Source organism: Prunus dulcis, chromosome 8, assembly GCF_902201215.1.
Source record: "Prunus dulcis chromosome 8, ALMONDv2, whole genome shotgun sequence".
Classification (NCBI taxonomy): Eukaryota; Viridiplantae; Streptophyta; class Magnoliopsida; order Rosales; family Rosaceae; genus Prunus; species Prunus dulcis.
Window position 1 is genome coordinate 14,249,755 of NC_047657.1, and position 16,379 is coordinate 14,266,133.

The 16,379-nt window shown below is 37.6% G+C and overlaps 3 protein-coding genes across 3 annotated transcripts; all 3 read right to left on the bottom strand.

Annotated features, from left to right (window-relative positions):
• Positions 1-2,622: 2,622 nt before the first annotated feature.
• LOC117637365 (basic form of pathogenesis-related protein 1-like) lies at positions 2,623-3,418 on the bottom strand. The gene has a single exon (XM_034372239.1). It carries the CDS (start codon positions 3,325-3,327, stop codon positions 2,842-2,844), a length of 486 nt encoding a protein of 161 aa, XP_034228130.1. The 5' UTR covers positions 3,328-3,418; the 3' UTR covers positions 2,623-2,841.
• Positions 3,419-8,933: 5,515 nt separating this feature from the next.
• Positions 8,934-9,738, bottom strand: LOC117612191 (basic form of pathogenesis-related protein 1-like). The gene has a single exon (XM_034340946.1). It carries the CDS (start codon positions 9,657-9,659, stop codon positions 9,174-9,176), a length of 486 nt encoding a protein of 161 aa, XP_034196837.1. The 5' UTR covers positions 9,660-9,738; the 3' UTR covers positions 8,934-9,173.
• Positions 9,739-15,333: 5,595 nt separating this feature from the next.
• LOC117637176 (basic form of pathogenesis-related protein 1-like) lies at positions 15,334-16,095 on the bottom strand. Its single transcript, XM_034372001.1, has one exon. It carries the CDS (start codon positions 16,010-16,012, stop codon positions 15,527-15,529), a length of 486 nt encoding a protein of 161 aa, XP_034227892.1. The 5' UTR covers positions 16,013-16,095; the 3' UTR covers positions 15,334-15,526.
• Positions 16,096-16,379: the final 284 nt, after the last annotated feature.

The following is a 16,379-nucleotide window of genomic DNA, read 5'->3' on the forward strand; positions in this document are numbered from 1 at the left end:
TTTGTTAAGTTATATAAATAAGCATGGGGAACAAATAAAACTTGTGTGGGATTGCGTCACCGTCTCATTAAAGTGGATTTGGGATCCATACAAACATTTTACTGTCAGACAATCAATCTATACCATTGATTAGGTGAAGTTTTATTTGAATCCTATATTACAGTATATAATTAGGTGAGGATTTTTACCTGCAATGACTAAAACATTCAGCCTTACACTGAGGATCAAAGTTTTGACTTTGTTAACGATATAAATGAACTTTGTTATATGCCCCTCTGTCAACTTGTTGTAGCTTTGAAAAATAAAAGTTAAATGCATTATGCTTCTTTCCAAAATATAATGAAATGAAATAGGAAGCAAATTAGTTAGGCAAAAACTCACTTTTCATCTAGTTTGATGAAATTTTCATGTTTGTCTTTATAGTTTCAATTCTAGCAATTTGACCTATGTAGTTTGATTTTCTTGCAATTTAGAGAACCTCCAGCGCCCTACACAAACCCTAGGAACAGGCCCCCCAAGGCCCGTTTTGGCCCTCCAGCACGCAGCCTGAAGCCCGGGCAAGCCTTGGGACCCCCCAGCCCCATGGCAATTTTCGACTGAGCTCTTGCCCGAAGTGGCTAACGTCAGTAAAGCCGAATGAATTTTTTTTTACCGTTGGCGCGTGGCTTCGCCAACGTCAGCGTGACGTTAGCACTGACAGCTCCCAACAGGAAGACACCATGTGCCGCTTCCCAGACGGTCCAATCGAATTTTCCCCAGAAATCTGACGGTCTTGGTTTTTTTGGCTAAAAAATTGCAAAACAAATTGAAAATAAAAAAATCGAAATTGAGTCTCTACATTTTGATGGAACTATTGAAACTTGGAACTAACTTCCCCTTTAATTGTAAGAAGGAAAACCCAAGTCATGCATGTGCAATCGTCTATAAACATGACAAACCATCGATCTCTTGCCGGAGTGGCAATTTTAGCAAGTCCCCAAATATTCGAATGAACAAGAGAAAACGGAACTAAACTCTTATTTGAACTTAATGGGAACGGTCTCACTATCCGATGCCCAGTCCAAGCAGTAGAGTTTTCCCTACTAGTACCACACCCAATCGTCTTTCCCATAAGGATTTCTTGAAAAACACAATGATTCGGCCAAAATATTACAGTACACCCAAAGTAGTAGTAAGTTGTGCAACAGACAACAAGTTATGATCCAAGGATGGAACAATCAATATAGAATCCAAATGTAGGGAAGTAGAGAGAGATAGAGAGCCCTCATCAACCACAAGGGGAGGTACCATTAGCATTAGATACCATCGACGGAGTGGATGATTTGCGACTAATAAGTTGGTTAGGATCAAATGTCATGTGATCCGTAGCACCAGAGTCAATAATCCATGCTGATTTTTGAGAGGACGTATGAAAAGCAGAATCTTTGGTGGTGGGGATAGAAGCACGAGTCCGAGTAGTCGAGTCAGCAAGAGTGACCACAGGCTTCTGTGAGTCTGCAATAAGGGAGAGAATCGTAGGGGATCCTGACATTGCAGTGGAAGTAAGATGTGATATGAGAATGTGAAGAATTTGATTGGAGGAATGTGATTTGACCGATTTGATCTATGAATTTGATGCAGGAATTGGATTTTAGAGGTATGTGTTTAGGGATTTTGATAAGAGGATTTGAGGACTTTAGATTTGAGGGATTTGGATTTTGGGGAATTTAAATATGAGGAATTTGATTTAGGGTTTTGGATTTGAATATGAGAAATTTGGATCGATTGCTCTGATACCATGTTAAAATATGAATATGGTTTGAATACTTTAGGTTACGTTTTATTCTTCTCTATAAGAAGATATATATAGGAGTTTACATGAGTGCTTTACAAGAAAATAGATACAGTAATCAATTAGAATAGTATCTCCTAATTATACAATCATTTGTCAACTATATAAAATAAGAAAATAAATCCCTTAATTAATCAAGAAAATAAATATCCTTGATTAATTAGGAGATTTCCGTCAACAAAGACTATGGTGCTACTTTTCTAGTAGAACAATTTGATATATTTCTATAAAATTTGGTCCTATTTCAAAAAATAAATAAATAATAATAATAATAAAAGGTAGATTTCTTTCCAAAGTTAAGAAATTTTTTTAATTTTTTTTAATTCAAGATAAAAAAAAAAAAAAAAAAAAAAAACTCCATTCGTGAAATTTGAATCAGGAAGTCTTTAACAAGTAAAAATTATACAAGCGATTGTCTAAATTAATCTACTTTACAAAAAAGAAACATCAACAAGGAAAGTGACGATGACACATTAGCATATTACCACGGAATGAGCATACAATGAGTTATAAGCACTAAACTTTCTTAGCGCTGAATTTTTTTTAATTTTTTTGAATAGAGAACAATAGATTCTTTAAGAGTAAAAACGAACATCAATAGTACATTTGTTCACCACATGATGTTCTACAAAAAAGAGACCCCACCTTCACGTGAACTCCACCCAATCATTATTTAGTCCAAAATACTACTTTAATATCAACCAACAACATCCAATCTAGGTTTGAACACTTGAGATTACTTTAATTTGTATTTATGAGATTAATAATATTTATAAAAAAAAATCTAGGTATGTATAAAAAAAATCTTTTTTTTTAATTCATTCTCTTGTAACCTTTCACAATATCATGTCAAGTGCTAGTCCCATAAAGGAATGTTGTGAGTGTGGGAAAGTATTTGTATACACCCATTACATTTTATTTTTCTAATTTCGCAAAAGCAAAACAACACAAGACTTCTCAACAGGCCTCATGTAGGAGTGCGTGTGCACACGCAAGCATACATACACTGTCTAGTAGGGGCGCTCGTCCTCAGGCTGGTACATGGGATCGTAGCTGCAAACCACATAGTTCTGTCCATTGTTGCACTTTGAAATGCCACATCCGACCTCGGTGGTTTTGCCCCATACCACAGCAAGGTAGTGACCACATTCGTCTTTGACGCATTTGTTGGACTTTTCGTCATAGAACTCCTTCTCAGTGACCCAATATTTGGTGGCCGCTGCGCCGCTCATGCCGTCGCCGGAGGCCAAGTTCTCACCCCAACGCCCCATCGAGTGCTCCATGGCGCAGTCGCCAACTCTTTTATCCGCATATTCTTGGGCATACTGGGCCAAGGTCGTATTCCACTTGAGGGGTTTGTTGCCGACCTCTTTACGAGCCTTGTTGTGCTCCTCGACGAAGCCATCGATCTCTTCTTCAGAAATGTTTGCAAAGACAAGAGTGAAGACCAATGCGACGCAGCAAATGGCCAAAAGAAGCTTCGTGTTGAACGCCATTTTTGTTTCTTGATATGAGAAGTTTAAGGTCTTTTCTTTGTAGTAGAGAAGGTTGGATTGTTAGATGTTGATTGAAAGGGGGCATGGGATTGTGCATATTTATAGAGACACAGGCAAGTTTGTGTCCGCAAAGGGGGTCTTCGAAAATAGGCCCTTAAAAATGGGAGGGCTGAATATTATTTTTTTGGATTCTATAGATTGCCATAGAGGAGGGGCCAAATAAAGAAAAGAAAGAAAAGATCCATAGAAATTTGTGGTGTCAAATCTTTTGGGCTTGGAATGCGTCCACACCAAGTTTTACTCACAATAAGGAGGGAAGACAATTTCTTTGGTGAGTTTCCTTCTTGTTTTTTTTCCCTTAAAAAAGTAAGTTCTTCTTTTCTGTTCTTCTTTTCTTTTCTTCTTTTCAGCTGAACTAGTTTTTTTTTTTTTCTTTATTTTCCTTTTTCTAATGGATAAGATTGAAAGAAGAAGTAACAGGGTAGAACATTATTGGGTGTCTTGAGTAATATGTCTTTTGTTTTTCCTTCAGTTGTGTCTGTTTTTCCTCATGACTTAGTTGGCCTCCTTTCTCCTATGCGTCTATACGCTATTGTTTAAACCTGTCTTCTGGTCCTAATCCCCTTTGTTCACTAAAAAAACTGATAAATAAAATCACCATACTCATGTTATAACATGCGTTTATTTATTAATATTATATTATCGGATGCAAGGATTTGTAACTCAAACAGTTAAGAGGTCCTAAGTTCGATTCGACCCTCCCTCAATATGACTTGTATAAATAAAAATAATAATATCATAAGATATAAATTTGTTGTCCACTTACATCAATTTCTAATGTTACAGTGACCAAAAACAAAAAAATTTCTTCAATTTTTTATAATCTTAATGGTTTTTTGAGTTACTTGTGTCTCTACTAGTGAACTGTTACTTTTTTTTCTTTTTCTTTTTTTATAGAAATATCGGCTCCACAATCTCTGCCCTCATCAAAGCTATTGCACATCTTTAGTTTTGGCGACCAATCTATTTCGTCGCCCATTCTGAAAATAACCAAACCAACTAACATATGCGACAAATAAACTACATCGTTCACGACCATAACATTCATCGCTGAAATGTTCAGGCGACCAAACATTTATTTCGTCTCCAAATAATTCCATGTTCGCGGGAATTTTTGGTATTTTGGCAGCAACTCACTCTCGATGGCAACCAACTTGGAGCTGTGTAGTGAAGACAAATTTAGTCGCTAAAATATTTCAGCGACAAAATTTTGTTTCGTCGCACGGTATCTTTAGCCCGGAGCTTTCAACGACGACCTTAGAGACCAAAAATATTCGTCGCTACTTATATTTGGCGATTAAATTTGGTGTTATAGTGACCATCTTGTTTCGTCACTAAAAGGGATTATCCTTGTAGTGCTTCTTTCTTTCTAGAAGCTGATAAATAGACTCTGTGCCTTCTGAAATCAAATTATCATGGGATATTTCATCAGTGTTATGAGTTTGAGGGAAAGATGTTACTTAAATGACTTTCTCAGCAGGTGATTGTGGGGGCAAAAACTTATAAAACGGTTCAATTTTCTCCTCCTGAGTTTGATAGTGTGGAGACAACTTATTATTTTCCTCTGGCGACCAATCGCTGTCTATTCCCAATCGGTCGCTGTCTATTGGCAATCAGTCGCTGTCTATTGGCGACCGATCGTTTTGAAGCATGTTTTCCATGTTTGAAGAACTAAGGGGGGCGACCGGTCGCTTTCCACTGGCGACCAGTCGTTTTGAAGCTGAGTGACATCCTGTGGAAAAAAATCAAAAATTTGAGGAGGGGTGGATTCTCGATTCTCCTCTTGTGCTGCTGAAAAATATAAAACATGTTCCCGAAACACAACATCCATAGAGGTATAGACCTTCTAACTAGGAGGATGATAACACTAGTATCTTTTCTTATGAGGTGCATAGCCAATGAAACCACACTTTTAAGCTCGGTGATCCAAAATTTGCTTCGTTGGTGATCATATAAGTGGACAAATACAACATAGCCGAAATTCGGTGTTCCAGGTTTGGGGTGGGAGGTATTTGGATATGGTAGTGTTTGAAGTGGTGTTTGGAAATTTAGGATACTAGAGGGAATTTGATTGATGAGGTATGCCACAGAGACGATAGCTTCGCCCCAAAAAGATCGTGGCATATTGGCACCAAAGAGAGAGGCACGAACTACTTCTAATAATTGTATGTTCTTTCTTTCAACCACTTCATTCTGTTGAGAAGTGTAGGGGCATGAGCGTTGATGTATGATGTCATGATCTTGTAAGAACTGGTTAAGAGCATGGTTGAGAAATTCTCCGTCATTCTCATAACTAAGAACATGAATTATGGCATGAAACTGAGTCCCCACCATTTGTTGGAACCGTTGAAACTTGGAACTGACTTCCCCTTTAGTTTTGAGAATGGAAACCTAAGTCATGCTTGTGCAATCATCTACAAACGTAACAAACCATCGAGCTCCTGCCGGGGTGGCAATTTTGTCAGGTCCACAAACATCAGAATGAACAAGAGAAAATGGAACTAAACTCTTATTTGAATTTAATGGGAACGGGACACGATGGCTCTTAGCCAATTCACACATATCACACTGGAAGCTAGAAACATCAAGACTGTAAAATAATGATGGAAACAACTTCTTATGATAACCGAACAAGACATGCACAAGACGTTTATGCCATAACCAAACTTTACCTCTCTCCTCTTTAGAACAAGTTCCAATGGTTCTGAACGCTTGACCAACCTTGGTCTCACCATACGGTGCCCATTCTAAGTAGTAGAGTTTGCCCCGTCGAGTACCACAACCAATCGTCTTTCCCACGAAGATGTCTTGAAAAACACAATGATTCAGCCAAAATGTTACAGTACACCCCAAAGTAGTAGTAAGTTGTGCAACCGACAACAAGTTATGGTCCAAAGATGGAACAGTCAATACAGAATCCAGATGTAGGGAAGTAGAGAGAGATAGAAAGCCCTCCTCAACCACAGGGGAGGGGGTACCATTAGCATTAGACACCACCGATAGAGTGGATGATTGGCGACTAATAAGTTGGCCAGGATCAAATGTCATGTGATCCGTAGCACCTGAGTTTGCTGATTTTTTAGATGACGTATGAAAAGTAGAACCTTTGGTGGTGCGATAGAAGCACGAGTCCGAGTAGCCGAGTCAGCAGGAGTGACCTCATGCTTCTATGAGTCTGCAATAAGGGAGAAAATAGTAGGGGGTCCTAACATCGCAGTGGAAGTAATAAGTGATATGAGTATGTGAGGAATTTGGTTGGAGGAATTTGATGTGTGAATTTGATGTAGAAATTGGATTTGAGAGGTATGTGTTTAGGGATTTTGATAAGAGGATTTGAGGACTTTAGATTTGAGGGATTTGGATTTCGAGAATTTAAATATGAGGAATTTGATTTAGGGTTTTGGATTTGAATATGAGAAATTTGATGTAAGGTTTTAGAGACAACTTATGATCGATTGCTCTGATACCATGCTAAAATATAAATATGGTTTGAATACTTTAGGTTAAGTTTTATTCTTCTCCGTAAAGAGGTATATATAGATACCGTAATCAAGTAAAATACTATCTCGTAATTATACAATCATTTGTCAATTATATAAAATAAAAAAGTAAATCCTTTATTTAATCAACGAAATAAATGTCTTTAAATTAATTAATAGACTCGCGTCAACAAAGACTATGGTGGTACTCTTCTAGTGGAAAATTTTGATATATTTCTATAAAATTTGGTCTCGTTTCAAACAAAAAAAAATGGTAGATTTCTTTCCAAAGGTAAGAAATTTTTTTTAATTCAAGATAAAATTAAAAAAAAATTCCATCCTTGAAATTTATATCAGGAAGACTTTAACAAGTAAAAATTATACAAGCGATTGTCTAAATTAAGGATCTTAATATAATTTGCGAAAAGTGACGATCACACATTAGCATATTACCACGGAATGAGCATACAATGCGTTATAAGTACTCAATATAAACTTTCTTAGCGCTGAATTTTTTTTAAAATTTTTCTCAATAGAGTAAAAACGAATATCAGAGCTAGAAAGGGTCATCAAATCAATAGTACATTTGTTCACCACATGATGTTTTACAAAAGAGAGACCCCCACCTTCACGTGAACTCCACCCAATCATTATTTAGTCCAAAATACTACTTTAATATCAACCAGCAACATCCAATCTGTTCCAAGTTCCAGTCCACCATCTCAACCTCATCAGCTTGATCAAATGCCTTCCAATTCTAGTAGGGACGCTCGCCCTCATACTTATCAGGAGGATCGTAGCTGCAAATGACAAAAACCCAATTGTTGTCACACTTAGCCCTAGCACAACCAAGATGGACCGAGTTCCTCCAAACCACCTGAGTATAATGCCCACATTCATCCCCAACACATTTGTTGGAGCCGTAGTTAGCAGCTGGATTTTTTTCTTTCTTAGAGCACTTTCACCCATTTATCATGGCAAAAGTCGAGGGGAGACAAGGGCAATTACTCTTCACGCGAATAGTATCTGCCCCAGCAATTTTTTTGTTGTTTTTCCACCCATTGTCATGGCAATCGAAGGACAATTACTATTCACTTGAGATTACTTTAATTTGTATGTATGAGATTAATAATATTAAAAAAAAATTCTAGGTATGTCTAAAAAAAAATATATTCTCAATTTTTCAGAATTCTTTTTAGACAACAGCTCGGGTTGTTCTTGCTTGCCGGGTTTGATTGAGTCCACACCTTGCCTGGGTTGTTTTGTACCGCTTGAGGAGCATTTCTTGGCCTGGGCAACCTTTTGATAGGGCTGGACTTCGCGCTGGAAGTGCTCTTACTTTTTTTTTTTTTTTTTAAATTCTCATTTTTTAAAATTTTATTTGAAATAATAGTGGGCTACGGTATTTTAGGAATAATGCTGGGTGAAAAGATAGGATTGTGTTCTATCAAATTTACATGGTGGGAGGGAAGATAAGGTGGGTGGGTGGGGAAATAGTGTGAGAATGTGAAGGTAAAAAGTCTCACATTTTAAAGTTAGAAAACTTTGCAATGGCTTATAAGGAATTGGGTTACTCTCCCCATTTCCAATTAGTTTTGGGGTGGAACCTCAACTTTCTTTATGGCATCAGAGCAAGTTGACCACGTATTAAAGCCCAATGGCCACATGTGCTCCATGTCACCCAAAATGTGTTGTGCAAGTGTTAGGCTTGAAAATTAGCTACACGAGTGGGGGCGTGTGAGAATGTGAAGGTCAAAAGTCCTACATTAGAAAGTTAGAAAAACTTGTAAGGGCTTATAAGGATTTGGATTACTTCTCCCATTGCAAATTGGTTTTATGGTGGAATCTCAACTTCCTTCAAATAGGACAGGGAGGTGGAAATAGCAGCACTCAAAAGAAAATACGTACAGTTATTTAGCCTTAATAATGGATAATTAGTCCTTTATTAAAATTTTGGATAAACCAATTAGAATTTGTCTAGTTGTATTTTCAAAAAGAGAGGGATTGACTACCAAAAAAAAAAACATTAAGAGAATGAGATAATATTTCGGTTAGATTTTACAGAAATGAAATTATATTATTCTTTTCCTTTTTCTTATTATTTTTTAAAATTATTCATTCTCTTGTTACCTTTCACAATATCATGTCAAGTGCTAGTCACATAAAGGAATGTTGTGAGTGTGGGAAAGTATTTGTATACACCCATTACATTTTATTTTTCTAATTTCGCAAAAGCAAAAAAACACAAGACTTCTCAACAGGCCTCATGTAGGAGTGCGTGTGCGCACGCAAGAATACATACATTGTCTAGTAGGGGCGCTCGTCCTCTGGCTGGTACATGGGATCGTAGCTGCAAACCACATAGTTCTGTCCATTGTTGCACTTTGAAATGCCACATCCAACCTCGGTGGTTTTGCCCCACACCACAGCAAGGTAGTGACCACATTCGTCTTTGACGCATTTGTTGGACTTTTCGTCATAGAACTCCTTCTCAGTGACCCAATACTTGGTGGCCGCTGCGCCGCTCATGCCATCACCAGAGGCCAAGTTCTCACCCCAACGCCCCATCGAGTGCTCCATGGCGCAGTCGCCAACTCTTTTATCCGCATATTCTTGGGCATACTGGGCCAAGGTCGTGTTCCACTTGAGGGGTTTGTTGCCGACCTCTTTACGAGCCTTGTTGTGCTCCTCGACGAAGCCATCGATCTCTTCTTCAGAAATGTTTGCAAAGACAAGAGTGAAGACCAATGCGACGCAGCAAATGGCCAAAAGAAGCTTCGTGTTGAACGCCATTTTTGTTTCTTGATATGAGAAGTTTAAGGTCGTTTCTTTGTAGTAGAGAAGGTTGTTAGATGTTGATTGAAAGGGGGCATGGGATTGTGCATATTTATAGAGACACAGGCAAGTTTGTGTCCGCAAAGAGGGTCTTCGAAAATAGGCCCTTAAAAATGGGAGGGCTGAATATTATTTTTTTGGATTCTATAGATTGCAATAGAGGAGGGGCCAAATAAAGAAAAATAAAGAAGAGATCCATAGAAATTTGTGGTGTCAAATCTTTTGGGCTTGGAATGCGTCCACACCAAGTTTTACTCACAATAAGGAGGGAAGACAATTTCTTTGGTGAGATTCCTTTTTTTATTTTCCCTTTAAAAAGTAAGTTCTTCTTTTCTGTTCTTCTTTTCAGCTGAACTAGTTTTTTTTTTTTTTTTTTTTCTTTTTCTAGTGGATAAGATTGAAAGAAGAAGTAACAGGGTAGAACATTATTGGGTGTTTGAGTAATATGTCTTTTCTTTTTCCTTCAGTTGTGTCTGTTTTTCCTCATGACTTAGTTGGCCTCCTTTCTCCTATGCGTCTATCTGCTATTGGTTAAACCTGTCTTCTGGTCCTAATCCCCTTTGTTCACTAAAAAAACTGATAAAGAAAGTCACCATACTCTAGTTTTTGGTGTCACACGTTTCAAATTTAGCCATATTCTTTTTTATAAGAATTCACTCTTTTTTTTGTTTTTTGTTTTTTTTTTTCTAATGAACAATCTCATGTTATAATGTGCATTTATTTATTAATACTATATCAACGGATGCAATGGATTTGTAACTCAAATTGTTAAGAGGTCCTAAGTTCGATACCACTCTCCCTCAATATGACTTATATAAAAAATAAAAAATAAAAAATATATCATAAGATAAAAATTTGTTGTCCACTTACATCAATTTCTAATGTTACAGTGACCAAAAAAAAAAAAAAAAATTTCTTCAATTTTTTATAATCTTAATGTTTTTTTTGAGTTACTTGTGTCTCTACTAGTGAACTGTTACTTTTTTTTCTTGTTCTTTTTTTATAGAAATATTGGCTCCAAAATCTCTGCCCTCGCCAAAGCCATTGCACATCTTCAGTTTTGGCGACCAATCTATTTCGTCGCCCATTCTGAAAATAACCAAACCAACTAACGTATGTGACAAATAAACTACATCTTTCACGACCATAACATTCATCGCTGAAATGTTCAGGCGACCAAACATTTATTTTGTCTCCAAACAATTCCATGTTGGCGGGAATTTTTGGTATTTGGGCAGCAACTCACTCTCGATGGCAACCAACTTGGAGCTGTGTAGTGAAGACAAATTTAGTCGCTAAAATATTTCGGCGACAAAATTTTGTTTCGTCGCATGGTATCTTTAGCCCCGAGCTTTCAACGACGACCTTAGAGACCAAAAATATTCGTCGCTACTGATATTTGGCGATTAAATTTGGTGTTATAGTGACCATCTTGTTTCGTCACTAAAAGGGATTATCCTTGTAGTGCTTCTTTCTTTCTAGAAGCTGATAAATAGACTCTGTGCCTTCTGAAATCAAATTATCCTGGGATATTCCATTAGTGTTATGAGTTTTAGGGAAAGATGTTACTTGGATGACTCTCTCAGCAGGTGACTGGTGGGGCCAAAAACTCATAAAACGGTTCAATTTTCTCCTCTTGAGTTTGACAGTGTGGAGACAACTAATTATTTTCCTCTAGCGACCAGTCACTGTCTATTGGCAATCGGTCGCTGTCTATTGGCGACCGGTCGTTTTGAAGCATGTTTTTCGTGTTTGAAGAACTAAGGGCCGTGACCAGTTGCTTTCCACTGGCGACTAGTCGTTTTGAAGTTGAGTGACATCCTGTGGAAAAAAATCAAAAATTTGAGGAGGGGTGGATTCTCGATTCTCCTCTTGTGCTGCTGAAAAATATAAGACATATTCCTGAAACACAACATCCATAGAGGTATAGACCTTCTAACTAGGAGGATGATAACACTAGTATCTTTTCTTATGAGTGCATAACCAATGAAACCACACTTTTTAGCTCGGTGATCCAATTTGCTTCGTTGGTGATCATGTAAGTAGACAAATACAACATAGCTGAAATTCGGGGTTCCAGGTTTGGGGTGGGAGGTATTTGGATGTGGTAGTGTTTGAAGTGGCGTTTGAAAATTTAGGATACTGGAGGGAATTCAATTGATGAGGTATGCTACAGAGACGATGGCTTCGCCCTAAAAAGATCGTGGCATATTGGCACCAAAGAGAGAGGCACGAACTACTTCTAGTAATTGTATGTTCTTTCTTTCAACCACTTCATTCTGTTGAGGAGTGTAGGGGCATGAGCGTTCATGTATGATGTCATGATCTTGTAAGAATTGGTTAAGAGCATGGCTGAGAAATTCTCCGCCATTCCCATAAGGAAGAACATGAATTATGTCATGAAACTGAGTCTCCAGCATTTGATGGAACCGTTGAAACTCGGAACTGACTACCCCTTTAGTTTTGAGAATGGAAACCTAAGTCATGTTTGTGCAATCATCTATAAACGTAACAAACCATCGAGCTCTTGCCGGGATGGTAATTTTTGTAGGTCAAACATCATAATGAACAAGAGAAAACGGAATTAAACTCTTGTTTGAACTTAATGGGAATGGGACACGATGACTCTTAGCCAATTCACAAGTATCACACTGGAAGCTAGAAACATCAAGACTGTAAAATAATGATGGAAACAACTTCTTATGATAACTGAACAAGACATGCACAAGATGTTTATGCCATAACCAAACTTTACCTCTCTCCCCTTCAGAACAAGTTCCACGTGTTGTGAAAGCTTGACCAACCTTAGTCTCACCATACGGTGCTGAGTCTGAGTAGTAGAGTTTGCCCCGCCGAGTACCACAACCAATCGTCTTTCCCATGAGGATGTCCTGAAAAACACAATGATTCTCCAAAATGTTACGATACACCCCAAAGTAGTAGTAAGTTGTGCAACAGACAACAAGTTATGGTCCAAAGATGGAACAATCAATACAGAATCTAGATGTAGGGAAGTAGAGAGAGATAGAGAGACCTCCTTAACCATAGGGGAGGGGGTACCATTAGCATTATCCACCAAGTTGGCCAGGATCAAATGTCATGTGATTCGTAGCGCCCGAGTTTGCGGAGTTTTTAGAGGACGTATGAAAACTTGAACCTTTGGCGTTGCGATAGAAGCACGGGTCCGAGTAGCCGAGTCAGCAGGAGTGACCGCATGCTTCTGTGAGTCTGCGATAAGGGAGAAAATAGTAGGGGGTCCTAGCATTGCAGTGGAAGTAATATGTGATATGAGTATGTGAGGAATTTAAGTGGAGGAATGTGATTGGAGGAATTTGATGTGTGAATTTGATGTAGAAATAGGATTTGAGAGGTATATGTTTAGGGATTTTGATAAGAGGATTTGAGGACTTTAGATTTGAAGGATTCGGATTTCGAGAATTTAAATATGAGGAATTTCATTTAGGGTTTTGGATTTGAATATGAGAAATTTGATGTAAGGGTTTAGAAAAAACTTATGATCGATTGCCCTGATACCATGCTAAAATATAAATATGGTTTGAATACTTTAGGTTAAGTTTTATTCTTCTTCGTAAAGAGGTATGTATCGGAGTTTACACATGAGTGCTTTATGAGAAATAGATACAGTAATCAAGTAGAATACTATCTCGTAATTATAGGATCATTTGTCAATTATATAAAATAAAAAAGTAAATCCCTTATTTAATCAAGGAAATAAATCTCCTTGATTAATTAACAGACTCGCGTCAACAAAGACTGTGGTGCTACCCTTCTAGTAGAAAATTTTGATATATTTCTATAAAATTTGGTCTCGTTTCAAAGAAAGAAAAAAAGAAAAGAAAAAGGGTAGATTTCTTTCTAAAGGTAAGAACTTTTTTTAATTTTTTTTAAATTCAAGATTTAGAAAAGAAAAAAAACTCCGTTCATGAAATTTGAATCAGTAAGTCTTTAACAAGTAAAAATTATACAAGCGATTGTTTAAATTAAATTATAATGGCAACCGCGCGAATCGGGCTCTCTTCGCAAACTTTCCTCCGGGAAAGAGAGGTGAAACCAACACCCTTTGAACATATGGAAGTCAACCCGAAGGCAAATATTGAATAACAGAACTCCTAGTAGGCCTCAATTCCACTGAAAGATTCAATTCAGTCAGCTTGGCTTTTTCTCTAGTTTGCCTTTTTGTCTACCTTCTTTAATCAATGTCGCAATCTACTTTACGAAAAAGAAACATCAACAAAGAAAGTGACGATGACACATTAGCATACTACCACGGAATGAGCATACAATGAGTTATAAGTACTGAACTTTCTTAGCGCTGAATTTTTTTTAATTTTTCTCAATAGAGAACAATACATTCTTTAAGAGTAAAAACGAACATCGATAGTGTATTTGTTCACCACATGATGTTTTACAAAAAAGAGACCCCACCTCCACGTGAACTCCACCCAATCATTATTTAGTCCAAAATACTACTTTAACATCAACCAACAACATCCAATCTGTTCCAAGTTCCAGTCCACCATCTCAACGTCATCAGCTTGATCAAATGCCTTCCAATTCTAGTAGGGACGCTCGCCCTCATAGTTACCAGGAGGTTCGTAGCTGCAAATGACAAAAACCCAATTGTTGTCACACTTAGCCCTAGCACAACCAAGATGAACCGAGTTCCTCCAAACCACCTGAGTATAATGCCCACATTCATCCCCAACACATATGTTGGAGCCGCAGTTAGCAGCTGGATTTTTTTCTTTCTTAGAGCACTTTCACCCATTTATCATGGCAAAAGTCTAGGGGAGACAGGGGCAATTACTCTTCATGTGAATAGTATCTGCCCTAGCAATTTTTTTGTTGCTTTTCCACCCATTGTCATGGCAATCGAAGGACAATTACTATTCACTTGAGATTACTTTAATTTGTATGTATGAGATTAATAATATTAAAATAAAAAAATCTAGGTATGTATAAAAAAAAATATATTCTCAATTTTTTGTAATTTTTCAGAATGTTTTTTAGGCAACAGCTCTGGTTGTAGGAATAATGCTGGGTGAAAAGATAGGATTGTGGGCAACAGCTCCGGTTGTAGGAATAAACTAATTCTCATTTTTTAAAATTTTATTTCAAATAATAGTGGGCTACGGTATTTTAGGAATAATACTAGGTGAAAAGATAGGATTGTGTTTTATCAAATTTACATGGTGGGAGGGAAGATAAGGTGGGTGGGGAAATAATGTGAGAATGAGAAGGTAAAAAGTCCCACATTGGAAAGTTAAAAAACCTTGCATGGGCTTATAATGATTTGAATTACTTCCCCCATTGCAAATTGGTTTTATTGTGGAATCTCAACTTCCTTCAAAAAGGACAAATGGGGGGTGGAAAAAGCAGCACTCAAAAGAAAATACGTACGGTTATTTAGCCTTAATTTTCTAACCAAAGTAACGGATAATTAGTCCTTTATTAAAATTTGGATAAACCAATTAGAATTTTGTCTAGTTGTATTTTCAAAAAGAGAGAGATTAACTACCAAATAAAAAACATAAAGAGAATGAGATAATATTTCGGTTAGATTTTACAAAAATGAAATTATATTATTCATTTCCTTTTTCTTTTTTTGAAATTCATTCTCTTGTAACCTTTCACAATATCATGTCAAGTGCTAGTCCCATAAAGGAATGTTGTGAGTGTGGGAAAGTATTTGTATACACCCATTACATTTTATTTTTCTAATTTCGCAAAAGCAAAAAAACACAAGACTTCTCAACATGCCTCATGTAGGAATGTGTGTGCGCACGCAAGCATGCATACATTGTCTAGTAGGGGCGCTCGTCCTCAGGCTGGTACATGGGATCGTAGCTGCAAACCACATAGTTTTGTCCATTGTTGCACTTTGAAATGCCACATCCGACCTCGGTGGTTTTGCCCCATACCACAGCAAGGTAGTGACCACATTCGTCTTTGACGCATTTGTTGGACTTTTCGTCATAGAACTCCTTCTCAGTGACCCAATACTTGGTGGCCGCTGCGCCGCTCATGCCGTCGCCGGAGGCCAAGTTCTCACCCCAACGCCCCATCGAGTGCTCCATGGCGCAGTCGCCAACTCTTTTATCCGCATATTCTTGGGCATACTGGGCCAAGGTCGTATTCCACTTGAGGGGTTTGTTGCCGACCTCTTTACGAGCCTTGTTGTGCTCCTCGACGAAGCCATCGATCTCTTCTTCAGAAATGTTTGCAAAGACAAGAGTGAAAACCAATGCGACGCAGCAAATGGCCAAAAGAAGCTTCGTATTGAACGCCATTTTTGTTTCTTGATATGAGAAGTTTAAGGTCTTTTCTTTGTAGTAGAGAAGGTTGGATTGTTAGATGTTGATTGAAAGGGGGCATGGGATTGTGCATATTTATAGAGACACAGGCAAGTTTGTGTCCGCAAAGAGGGTCTTCGAAAATAGGCCCTTAAAAATGGGAGGCTGAATATTATTTTTTTGGATTCTATAGATTGCCATAGAGGAGGGGCCAAATAAAGAAAAGAAAGAAAAGATCCATAGAAATTTGTGGTTTCAAATCTTTTGGGCTTGGAATGCGTCCACACCAAGTTTTACTCACAATAAGGAGGGAAGACAATTTCTTTGGTGAGTTTCCTTTTTTTTTATTCCCCTTAAAAAAGTA

Coding starts and splice junctions, on each gene's coding strand:
- LOC117637365 (XM_034372239.1), bottom strand. CDS start 3,327: ATGGCGTTCAACACGAAGCTTCTTTTGGCCATTTGCTGCGTCGCATTG.
- LOC117612191 (XM_034340946.1), bottom strand. CDS start 9,659: ATGGCGTTCAACACGAAGCTTCTTTTGGCCATTTGCTGCGTCGCATTG.
- LOC117637176 (XM_034372001.1), bottom strand. CDS start 16,012: ATGGCGTTCAATACGAAGCTTCTTTTGGCCATTTGCTGCGTCGCATTG.